Genomic DNA, 12,700 nt, shown 5'->3' with positions numbered 1-12,700 from the left:
GGGGATCACCAAATTGGCTTCCTTTTTTTGGAGGAGAACATCTTGGTTCTACTGGGTATGGTGAGATCCATGCATTTGTGTACGTGTTCGTACAGTGCATTGGTGTATGATTCAGCGGTCATGCAACTATTCTCCATTTGCATGGGTGCCGTGAAGTTAGCCACCTCTGTTTTTAGGAGCCCAAAGTTAGGTTTGGAGAAGTTTTTCGTGGTGGTTACCTTTGTGGGGGTGAGGATGGGGTGGGAGGGATGTGGATTTCCAAGGTGATTAGTCTGTGGTCGGATTTAACCAGGAGGAGTTGACTACTGGTGTAGAGCAACAGTTGTCCATGTTAGTAATGACCAGGCCAAGGATGTTGATACTTCTAGTGGGGGTAAGAATGAGCTGGTCCAGTGCATTGGAATTAATGAATTCCAGGAAACGTTGGGCAAGTGTATTGGTACATGAGTAGTTTTCCCAATTAATGGAGGGGTAGTTGAAGTCACCCAGTATGAGACTGCTAGATTGGACCCTAATATTCTCTAGAGTGCTTAAGAACATGCCCTGTGAGTCTTGTGACATGGTTGGAGACCTACAGCAGGCTACAACCTGAATTGCTGTCTTACCTAATATTAGCTGCACCTGAAGTATCTCTGATGCGTTATTTTGGGCTACCAGTCTGGAGGTGTGTGCATCCTTTATGAATATGGAAACACCACCACCTTTGGAGCTTTGATCCAAGTTCTGGGGCTGAAAGGTGTGAAATGAGTTATAGCCTGGTAGGCCAGGGGTGCTTTCTGCTGCTTTAAACTAGGTCTTTGTTACAGCACAAATGCTGATGTTTTCCATTTTAAGGAGTGCTTGGAGTGAGTACATTTTGAGATTTAGACTTCTAGCATTGAGCAGCATGACCCTCAGATTGCATTTGTTTGTAGCTGTTATGATAGTAATTTGGTCTTTAGAACACCACCTAAAAAGGCACTATAGGGGTGGCAAGAGCCTTGGTCAGTATCTGGAAACACAGGGGTGACAGATGCAGGCCATCTCTGACAAAGCATTGAGGTCCGTCAGTCATGTCATCCCAAGCAGGCAAGATACTGGATCCCATTAGAATGACATTAGAAACTTAGACAATTATTGAAATCAATCATTTTCTGCTTGTACTGTGGTATCATTCTGGGTGATGGTAGGATGCTGCTCAGGGCTAGAGTCATAACCACCTGGGGTACATAATCTGAGAGGTCCTCCATGTCTCTTTTCATGTAGTCCAGGGAGGTATATCGCAGGTCATTCACACCCACATGTACAATGACAGAGTCATATTTGTACCTGTTGTTGAGTGCGTGCATTATGTGGCAAATCCTGGCACTTGGCAGGCAGCTGGCTGTTACTTTCTCCTTATTCAACCTAGTGAGTGGGACATCAGTGTGCTTCACTATCAAGCCACCTATGACTAGTGTGTTGGGCATGCTGCTTTGCCTTAGGGGCTCTGGTTGAGTGGCACACTGTTTAGGAGAGTTATGTGTCTCACGATTAGTGTTGTGTTGTGGTGGTCGAATGTGTTTCTGCCTTGGAGGTCTCTGCTGTTTGGGTAGATTTTTATTGAGAGCCTCCACAAAGGTGGGTGTGTGGTTTGTGTTTTTATGTGAAGGTAGTGCTGGTGTGTGTTTTGGAGTGCACTACCCTGGTAAACAAATATAAATAAATAGATAACGTGTAAGTGGTCACTTACATCGACATCAAGCCTTTTGGAATCTGGCCTTATATTTTCAGTTACATGAAAGTTAAACTGTACGGTACTTGAGGATTATTGCTTTATGAAATGGAACTTCGTAATACAGTAATCTGTACCACATTGTACACTCGTACATTTCTCTTAACAGTAAATGTTATAAAGCATGCATCTGGTGCACTGTATGCATATTTTTTGTTTAGCTGCACTCTCTTCATTATCAGCAGTTTATCTACAATCATGGGGAGTTCTCTCACATTTTTCAACATCCTTGGTGTGTCTTCTTCTTCTTCTTTTGGCTGTTTCCATTATGGGTCGCCACAGCAGATCATCTGTTTCCATTTCTTCCTATCAGACCAACCACCTGTATGTCCATAAACCTTATTTTCAGCCTTCCTGTTTTGCTCCTACCTGGCAGCTCCATCCTTAGCATTCTTTTCCCAATGTACCCAGCATCCCTCCTCAGCACATGTCCAAACCAACGTAATCTCTAATCTCTGGCTTTGTCTCCAAACTGTTCAACCTGAGTTGACCCACTAATATACTAATCCTGTCCATCCTTATCACACCCAATGCAAACCTCTTTATCTCTGCCACCTCCAACTTTGACTCCTGTGTTTTTGTCATTGCCACCGTCTCCAACCCATGTAACATAGCTGGTCTCACTACCCTACTGTAGACATTCCCTTTCACTCTTACTGACACCCATCTGTCAAAAATCACTCCTGACACTCTTCTCCACCAACTCCAACCTGCCTGTACTCTTTTCTTCACCTCTCTTCTACACTCACCATTACTCTGAACTGTTGATCCCAACTATTTAAACTCATCCATCTTCGCCAACTCTGCCCCTGCATCCTCACCATTCCTCTATCCGCTCTCTCATTCACACATATATATATATATATATATATATATATATATATATTCGATCTTAGTCCTGCTGACCTTCACTCTCCTCTCTACAGCATATCTCCACCTCTATAGGGTCTTTTCAACCTGTTCCCTACTCTCACTACAGATCACAATATCATCCGCAAATATCATAGTTCATGGGGACTCCTGTCTGATCTTGTCTGTCAGCCTTTTCATCACCATTGCAAATGAGAAAGGGCTCAGAGCTGATTCTTGGTGTAATCCCACTTCGACCTTAAATGCATCTGTCACTCCTACCACAAACCTCACCCCTGTTACACTACCCTCATACATATCCTGTACCACTCTTACATACTTCTCTACCACTCTCAACTTACTCATACAGTACCACAATTCCTCTCAAAGCACCCTGTCATATGCTTTCTTTATGTCCACAAAGACACAATGCAACTCCTTCTGACATTCTCTGTACTTCTCCATCAATACTCTCAGAGCAAACCTCACATTTGTAGTGCTCTTTCCCAGCATGAAACCATACTGCTGATTACTAAGCATCACCTCCCTTCTTAACCTAGCTTCTACTACTCTTTCCCATAACTTCATGCTGTGACTGATCAGTTTTATCCCTCTGTAGTTACTACAGCTCTGCACATCACCCTTATTCTTATAAACCGGTACCAAAACACTTTTTCTCTACTCCTCAGGCATCCTCTCACTTTCCAAGATTTCATTAAACATTCTGGTTAAAAATTCCACTGCCATTTCTCCTAAACACCTCCATGCTTCCACAGGTATGTCATCTGGACCAACAGCCTTTCCATTCTTCATCTTCTTCATAGCTGTCCTTACTTCCTCCTTGCTAATCTGTTGCACTTCCTGATTCACTATCCCCACATCATCCAACCTTCTCTCCCTCTTATTCTCTTCATTCATCAGCCCCTCAACGTACTCTTTCCATCTGTTCAACACACTCTCCTCACTTGAGAGTACGTTTCTGTCATTATCCTTTATCACCCTTACCTGCTAGACATCTTTACCATCTTGGTCCCCCTGTCTAGCCAATTGGTACAGGTCCTTTTCTCTCAATATTTCATACAACTCTCCATATGCTTTATCCATAGCCTTCACCACCTCTCTCTTTGACACACACCTCATCTCCTTATACTCCTATTTACTTTCTTCACCTTTCAGATAATCCCACTTCTTCTTCGCCAGTCTTTTTTTCTGCATACTCTCCTGTACTTCCTCGCTCCACCACCAGGTCTCCTTGGCCTTCTTCCTCTGTACAGATGCCACACCAAGCACCTTTCTAGCTGTCTCCCTTACCAGCTCTGCTGTAGTTACCCAGATATGTGGTAACTCTTCACTGCCACCCAGTGCATGTCTTAACTCTTCCCTGAACTCCACCTCACAATTACCCTTTTTCAGTTTCCACCATTTGATCCTTGGTGCTGCCCTCACACTCCTCCTCCTCTTCTGATCACCAATGTCATCCTACAGACCACCATCCTATGCTGCCTAACTACACTTTCCCCTGTCACCACTTTACAGTCTCCAGTCTCCTTCAGACTGGCCCTCCTATGTAGGATATAATCAGTACATGCTGAAATTCCAAAGACTGTAAATAAGATCCCCAGAATTAAGGAACTACAAGTGCAAAATGGGGGGGCTAGATAACAAGTCTGAGACTTTGTTATTTCAGTGTCTAAAGTTGATCACGTTTGGTAAGTGCTCTGCCCCTGTAAACAAATAAATAAATAAACCACGAGTGGGATTCTATTTTTGATGTTATTTACTTAGGACTTGCTGTCATTGTAACTGAATGCTTACACTAAGAGCAGGCTGAGAGCAGGTGTTTTGGAATCTGATCCCCTGTGCAAGCCTGTTTACAGACAGGCCTTAGACCAAAGTATGTAATTTACACTGAAAGCAAGTCTTTTGGCATCAGAGCTGAGTTATATTGGGTGCAACTGTTTGGAATCTAGCCCCTTGATTAATTATATTAGTGGAATTTGCTCATGTAACTTATTGCTATTGCAGTAAACTGAATGTCTGTTTTAACTGAGTCTCACGTTGCCATTAGAGCTGAAAGTACTAAATGAACATTTTCATTAACATTCCTGTGATTTGCATGCAGTAATATTTTATTCGATAGAAAAGTACAATCTTTTTTCTGTTACTGTTAAGCGTAGCCTTCTCTGTTCTATATACTGATGTAGCACTAGCATCAGAGACATTGCAGACATACAAAACAAAGTATAAATCCTCTAAAGTCTAGAAGAATGTCTATCCTTATTTTTATTAATATAAAATCAATGTACATATTTGACAAAGGCCAAAATATAAATTCATATGTCAAATATATATGATACAAAATTCGATGACAGATAAAAAGTAAAAGGAAAAAAATAAAATGACACATTTTGCCACTGACAAAATATACATCTATAATAATAAGAATAGTCTACAATTCATAACAATCTATGGAAAGCACAGGTCCAGATGTCCAATATTTTAAAATCAGTCTTTTTGTTACCATTGATGCTAATGCAATGTGATTTCTTTTATACTGGTTAAACTCCATGCAGCGTGACTTATCATTAAACCAGTTATGAGATTTTGGGATTGTTTTTAAAAGTAACAATGGAAATCCTGAAGCTGCTATTCAGTTTTAAAAAGTGGAATGCATGGTGATGTGTGTGTGTGTGTGTGTGTGTGTGTGTGTGTGTGTGTGTGAATTAGCATGCATGAATGTGACACTGCAGCAGCTACAGCAATCTGGCCAATGGTTGCCCTCATCAGATCATTTTTTATGTCAAACCCATGCCTTTGGAGTGCAGCCAATTATTTAAATTCTCCTGTAGTACTGCATGGCAGGTAAGCAGAGTAGGTTTTTACAGCAGGTAGCAGCTGATGATGCAGGAAGTCAGATTTATCAAGGAGAACTAAAGTAATAGGCACTGATACTGTGCAGTCTTGAGATGGCCCAGTATGGTATATAGTGTATTATACACCAATTCACTTGTATGTACAATACAGTATCTTGATCAAACAGATCATCTCTTGTGTTTGTTCACAACTAAAACTTCCCTGTATACCATGTCCTTATGCAAACAATATTTATTCAGCCCATTGGTAAGTTCTCATTTCTCTATATCTTTGCCAGTGCAAGGGCATGTTCTGAAAAATGAAATTGTCAAGTGTAATAACCTACCAGCAAGATACTGTCTCGAATACTAGAGACGGTACTTATCAGTTATATAGGTATTACAGGATTAACAGTTTGGTGCCAAAATGTTGTTACTTTCTTCCTCTTATCTACAGTGAATGCTATCAACTATAATTCTCAGAAATGAAAATTATAGATAAGCCCCCACCAGTGTTCTGTCTAACAGGTGGCCAGTGTGTGCATCTCAAAAAAAGAACCCTTTCCAGATGACATCTGCACATCCCTCCCACTCTGTAGGGCATCATTAGTGTAAAGTAACACAACCATCTTTCCCTCGTCTGTCTACCCTAGGGGCATACTTGCAACTTAGTCGTCTCTGATTTTATGTCATATTTTTGTCTTCTCAGTTTAATTTCCCAGAGTGTTTCTGTTTTTTAATACCATGATGGGAATGGACCCCATTCCTAAGTCAAAGCACAATTAAGAGTTCACAAAATCAGTATTTCTTTCTATCTCTGGTGTCAGTCACGTGGGCTTTCCCTTTCTTCCTTGTAAATGTTTTGATCTTCTGTTAAATCACTGAGGACTACAGTCAGCCGTAAATACCAAACATTAGACTTTTGCATGTCTGATTATTCAGAAAATCCATACTGATGCAGAACCTGGTGTTCTATTAACTTTTTAAGTACATTAGAGTAACACTTAAAAATGGTCACTAATTTTGGACCTTTTTTCCACTATATATTTTTTGGCTTTGTCCTGAATTCCTGAACAAAGAAGTTGAGAGGTATGCCTATGAGTACTGACACATATCTTTACGCAGCCTATACTCTACAAACATGCTGAAACACTTTGTAATCAATCACACAATGAGTAATAGAATGCTACTTCTACAGCTTTTACAATATTCATTCATGTATGCGGTAGTGTTGTCGCCTCACAGTAAGATGGCTGTCCAGTTCAATTCTCAGCTAGAGCGTCTTCTGCGTGGAAACATGCGTGAATGGGTGTACCTTCGTTGAAGGTTGTGCGTCAGGCCTGGCAAGCAGGTACGTAAAAATCAACTGCCAATCATTAGCGGACCGGAGTTCCGCTGTGGCAACCCCTAACAGGGAAAAGCCGAAAGACGCAACATTCATGTAATAATCCTAGATTTTGCACATATCGTGTATATATAACTACCATACTAACATACAACCCCCATTCTATCTTTACTACAAAACTGCATGAGTGAGGTTTACTTTTGTTTTCTAAGGGCTTCTAGGAAGTGTACTTAACAACATAGCCATATTCATTCTCCGTCAGCAGTAGTATAGTTAATAAAAACCCAAACAGTCAAGAGAAGTGAAAATTACTCATTTTTAAATTAAGCATTCCTATCTTGAAGTGACATACTCTGTTACAAATTGAACATCTCATATGATCTAAAAAAAAGCAAAATGAAAATTGCAATTTTACAAATGAACAATGTCTTGCAAAAGCACTATGTATAGCCCAGGAAACTTAAACCAATAAAATAATATACAAATCAAAAATATATATTGTGAAGTCTAACTCTCAGTTTCTTGATTCACTTCCTTACCTCATACTTACTGTTTATCAGCCATTATGTCATCTGCCACCTCATACTTGGCTGTTTTTGATATTCTTGCAGCTGATTTCCAATCCCAAATTTCTCTCTCTTCATTTTTCATATCACATACTATAGTGCATGAACTACAGATGCAATCTGTCTCTTAGTTATGAACCTACATTGGGTGCCTCACAACCACTGTCATCTGAATGGGTCAGTATTATGTAGCCAGATATTAATTCTTGCTACACTAGTAGCAAAATGGCTCCAGAGATTAACTGATTAAGAAATCCCTGTTATGTGTTTCCAGTTAGTAATAAGATGGGTGCCTCACCTGTGCAGACGGTGACAAGCAGAGAAAGTCTCGATTCGAGTAATGTACGCCATTCTTCTTCTTTGTCCTTTTGCATCCATCACAGGAATACTGTTCAGCAGTTTAGAAATCACTGCCCTCCTTGAATACTATGTTCAAAACAAAATAAGCCCATAAAAAAAAAAAAAAAAAAAAGACTGCTTTGGGGCATCACAACTAAACAAGAAAACATAGTCTTATGATTGTGGATGTCAAATGGAAACCATTGTATCTGACTAATTAGTTATTATGCATGCTCACACACAAGAAATCAGCTGGCACTCCACAAATCCTTCAGAGCAGTGGTTTATATTTAAATTCTGAATATTATCTATACACCTAAATAAAAGCTGCACTGATGAAACAAATCTGAAAACAGTTTATACTTTTGTAGCAAAATGTTATTGGGAATAAATTGTGCTCCCCAACCAAACACACAAACATTTATTTATTTGTGTGTGTGTGTGTGTGTGTGTGTTTAGTGCTGAAAAACTGCCATATTTCCTGGTCCATAGTAAGTGCTATTCTACATTCAGAAGTCATACAAAGAGACAAAAAACTATTGCAGTTTGAAATGCAATGCACGTTGATCAATCTAGATTCAAGGACAAGAAGCAGAGGAAACTTTTAACCACAGAACAAAACTTTAGTATTTCACAGAAAAATGTGCACCTCAATCCTCAGTGGAGCAAAACACAAGTTCTGTCTGAATAGTTATTAGACAGGACAGCTGTCACAAGCTTGGTTGACATTTACTAATGAAACTTCATAGCTGCATGGTATAACAATGAATTAAATATGAATTAATTATTATAATGTTTTTATTTATGCATTTAGTATTATGGTTAAGTTGCAAGAATAAAATGGCTTTTAGCTATTTAGTGAAAGTTTACTTATGTTGTTTCCGGCATCTATACAGGTTCAACAGTTTCATCATGGTCCCCTCTCATTGGTTATTGTTTGCATCAGTTACTATACAAGATGTTTTATGATTTTCATATTAGTAACCCAGAAGGTTAAAAGCTTTGGCACTAGTTATATTTCATTTGGTAGATGAAACAAGTGTGTTATTTTATGTTAGCTAGATGTCTGTGTAAGTATATAAAGGATAGCTCTCTTCAATTGAATTCCTCTGCTGGAATTAGCCTAGGAAGGGCTCTTCAAGACACGTCTTTGCTACCCCTGCTACCCACTACTACAATTTTTCTCCTATTTGCAACACTTGTCAGTCTCTGTCCTTTCCTCCACATGCTTGTCCTTCATGAATCTTACTTAAAGTCTAGCTCTACCTGCTTGATCCCTTTGTTCTTTCTTCTTGGATTGACTATCGAGTCCAATTCCTCCTCCTTTCCTGCTTTACTTCCCTCCCCTTCCTCTGTCACCAGTGTCATATGTGTGACAGTCTCTCCATACCCTTCTGCATCTGGTGCATCTGGCATCTTATGAGATGTTCTGCCTACTTCCTCCACTACCCCACCTTCAGTCTGTAGGTATTCCTCTGTAGTCACACCTCACTGTATTGTTACTCTTGCCTTTATAACACTCTGCCTACTCTCACTTTTACTCATTGTGTCTCACTGCATTACATTTATGCAGGTCTTGTTATCTCCCCATCTGCCTATATGAAACTGACTGACAGATTTTGAGCTCTGCAGTCATCCTCTTCAGCTGAATTTCACTTTCCCGCAGACTCTGTACCTATCAACACCCCACAGGTCCCTAAATCACATGACCTTATCACATGTAGAACACTGATGATTCTCAAACCCCCACCACTTCCCCATCAGATATTTTTTTCTTTGTTTTAGTTCCAAGGCAATGTATATTCACTGATTCCTTTGGAATTATTCCTAGTCTAATATTGCTTCTACCTGCCTACACCTTCTCTGTACTAAAGCCTTGCATGCCTCCCTTGTCTAACTTGCCCCTTTATGACTTCATATGCCCTTCTCTTTCACTCTCTCCTCTTTCTGAGTTATGATGTTATCAACATACCTCAGACCTTGCCTGCCCCAACAGCGGGTATGCTTTGTTATATGATAGTAAATAGCATTTTGCCAACAGTCTCAGATGTAGAAAAATACAAAAAAGACCCAGACAAAGCTAAAGATCTCATTGTATAACACATTAAACCTCCTAAAGTGAAGGCCCATGGGATATATGCAAACAATCCCTTAAGGACATACTAGTGTTTCATCTACAGGACCTCTGAATACCCGTGACGTTCTGCTTTTACTTTATTAAGTATTTTTTGGTACATTTAGTCCAATAAAACTCAAACCCACTAGCTGTAGACATACCACATGTGTTGCTCTTTTTCTGAGCTCATTAGTACAGCATAAGTGGATTGTTTGGCCACATAACACTCAGGTACTTGTAGTGGAGTCACATAAAGTGGACACAATGAGCAGGTATGTCGATAAACATATATTTCAGTTGCTGACATTCTGTTTAGAGTCAAAGCTACTCTCGGTTATGTACCTGAGGAAAAAAAAAACAGCTTAGATGGTCACATGGGTGAGCTCCCAGTCGGGGGTCACAGATGGAATTGTTAACTAACCTTCCTGAATTATTAGACCAGTGTAGCAGCAGTGTTAGATCAGATTATTGGCAATGATAACATCTACTTGGCTCTGCTTAAGGCATTTGTAAGACTGCAATAGAAATGGAAAAAGATTAATATTAATGGGCACATGATTTAACTGGATAAGGTGAGGTAGGTACTTGTCCATTCCTGATTAAACTGGACTGAGAAAGCATGGATTTGAGTGAAGAGTTAAACCATTTCACTAAATCATTGATTAGTGAATGGTAGAGGTTAGTTTTAACTGCTTTATTCCATAGCACATCAGGTCTAAACCTAAATCTTAAATCACATGGTGTCTCTTCCAATATTTGGTTTAATGCAGTATGCTGAAATTTTGATTTCCAGATGTTAGTAATTACTTATTTAGACTACTTTGTGGCAAGATCACACACTGAACTATTCACTTACCTTAGTTTAAGGTCGTTTAAAAAAAAACACACAAATTGATGTAACGAAAAACAGTCACAGGACAAAGTGCCTCAATGACAAAAACAAGTCCACAAGTAAAGAAACTATCGAGGCAACCCCACAGTAGCAAAGGAGACTTTAATAACAAATAAAAATCAACAAACAAAGTAAAAACAGTATACTGTGTTAGTGCTTTCATGTTCACATGCGTGATGGAACTCAATGATTGGTGACTATTGAGTTGATAGGAAGATCATATTGTATTTAAATGTGAACCACAGCAATTTCTGCTATGTCTGATGAAGTGTTCGATGAACGTGAAAGAGTCAGCATAGTACACTGATTTTATTTTTTTTTTTATTTGCTATTAAAGTCTCCTTCACTACTGTGGTGTTGCCTCGGTAGTTTCTTCACTTGTTTAAAAAAAAAACACAAAGCTATTTGGTGGTATCTGAGTCCATGTTGCAGATGGATATTTGTAGACACTTTATAACACTGTTATTAAACTTGGCTCCAAAAAGATTAGAGCAAAATCTAGATGAAGTAACAACTAGACAAAAAGCACCAGTCCTAACCCCATCCAGATGAAAACCCAAAATGATGTTTTCTGCAGAGGCGAACCCCCTCTACCCGATATATAGGGAAAAGAGGGACAGAGAAAAAAAAATCACATTAGGCACTATAATAGGAAAAGTGTCAGCAATGACTTTCTATGTGCATCAGGAATTGTTGAGTTATACCTCACCTGGCTTTATCTGAGAGTTTGTCACCTTATCCACTAAATACTTGGCCACTTGGTAGAGAAGACAATAAATTCAACAGTGTCATCTGAAGTTACCTGAATTTTCATTAGAATTTTAATATATACTGCACTAGCTGAACCAAATAATTTTGCAGCTCTACCTGTTTTTTGAGTTTGTCATGAGAAGTCATGTTAACAAACTAGGTTTGCCTGGCCTACATATACAGAGTGGACAACCAGAACCCTATACTTGTACAAAACCTCAGCTTGAGGTTCGTGAAATTAGATAATTAGTTTGGGGTGGAATGGAGAGGAAAGGAGACTTCAATGTCACAGTCTGATGTATCAAGCGCTACCCAAAATGGGGTAGCTGGACAAAATACTATAGGGAATCCTAGCCTCAAGGACTATTGCTTGTTTTAGACAACAGACAAAGATGCCCAGAGAGTTCACTGGGAAGATCCCACTTCCTAGGATTATAAAGGCCAGTACTAGATGGTCAGGTCAGTAAATTGTATTGGGCGATGGCCTGAAGCTGGATCCCCCCTTAGGACTCCAACTGTATTAGACTGCAAATGAATGTCAGTTAGACACATTACATGTAAGGACAAAATCAGTCCAGTATGTAAGTAAATGCTAGTCCAGCAGGTCAGCATACAAAGATTCAAATAGGTAAAGGTATAGCAAATATTGATGTAGACAGTTTTAGTAAAAATAAAAATGTTCATAATTTACTGTTTGTATTTGGATCTGGATGATTGTCGCTGTTGAAGTGACATCCCGACCCCATGTGCAAAAATGGGAAAACTGGGTTGTGGATGGATTTGTTAGAGAAGCTAACCAGCAAGGGAATGGGTGGGGGCAGTTAATGACATATGCAGGATGTGTTGGCATGTTTTATCATTGTTTTCAGGGTGTGGTAGGTGGAACCAATTATTGGACCAACTGTGCAAAGTATTATTCTACATAAAATACTTGTGGTTTGAATTCAAGTTGCCAGGTTTTAATCTGTATCACTCCAGCTTGAATGTGCAGTGGACTGTGACCTTCATGTACTACTATATCCATGTTTAAAGTTAGCTATGCCCAATGTAGCCTAACCCCTTTCCAGTTAGGTCCCTCATTCCCTGTTTCATGCAGTTCTGCTCCACTGTACTCTGAAGTCCCCAAATATCAAGACATTAAATGATAGTGACAGCCCATAGAGACACAATCCTACCTGCATAAAGGGCTAAACTCATGCAAAGTCTTCAAATGCATTTCAAATCAGGATCTTTCTCAG

The 12,700-nt window shown here is 39.5% G+C and overlaps 1 protein-coding gene across 2 annotated transcripts in view; it reads right to left on the bottom strand.

Moving 5' to 3' along the window:
* PTS (6-pyruvoyltetrahydropterin synthase) overlaps nt 1-12,700 on the bottom strand; it is a 364,058-nt gene that overhangs the window by 259,409 nt on the left and 91,949 nt on the right. For both annotated transcript variants that reach the window (XM_044056291.1, XM_044056292.1), the window contains exon 2: nt 7,664-7,791. In XM_044056291.1, coding sequence (XP_043912226.1) covers nt 7,664-7,743 — 80 coding nt within the window. In that variant the 5' untranslated portion in view covers nt 7,744-7,791. The remainder of the gene's footprint in view (nt 1-7,663; nt 7,792-12,700) is intronic.

This window comes from Protopterus annectens, chromosome 14.part0 (assembly GCF_019279795.1).
Source record: "Protopterus annectens isolate FY-2018-M chromosome 14.part0, PAN1.0, whole genome shotgun sequence".
NCBI lineage: Eukaryota > Metazoa > Chordata > Ceratodontiformes > Protopteridae > Protopterus > Protopterus annectens.
The sequence above is the reverse complement of the archived record's forward strand: the minus strand, read 5'-3'. Positions and strand labels throughout refer to the sequence as shown.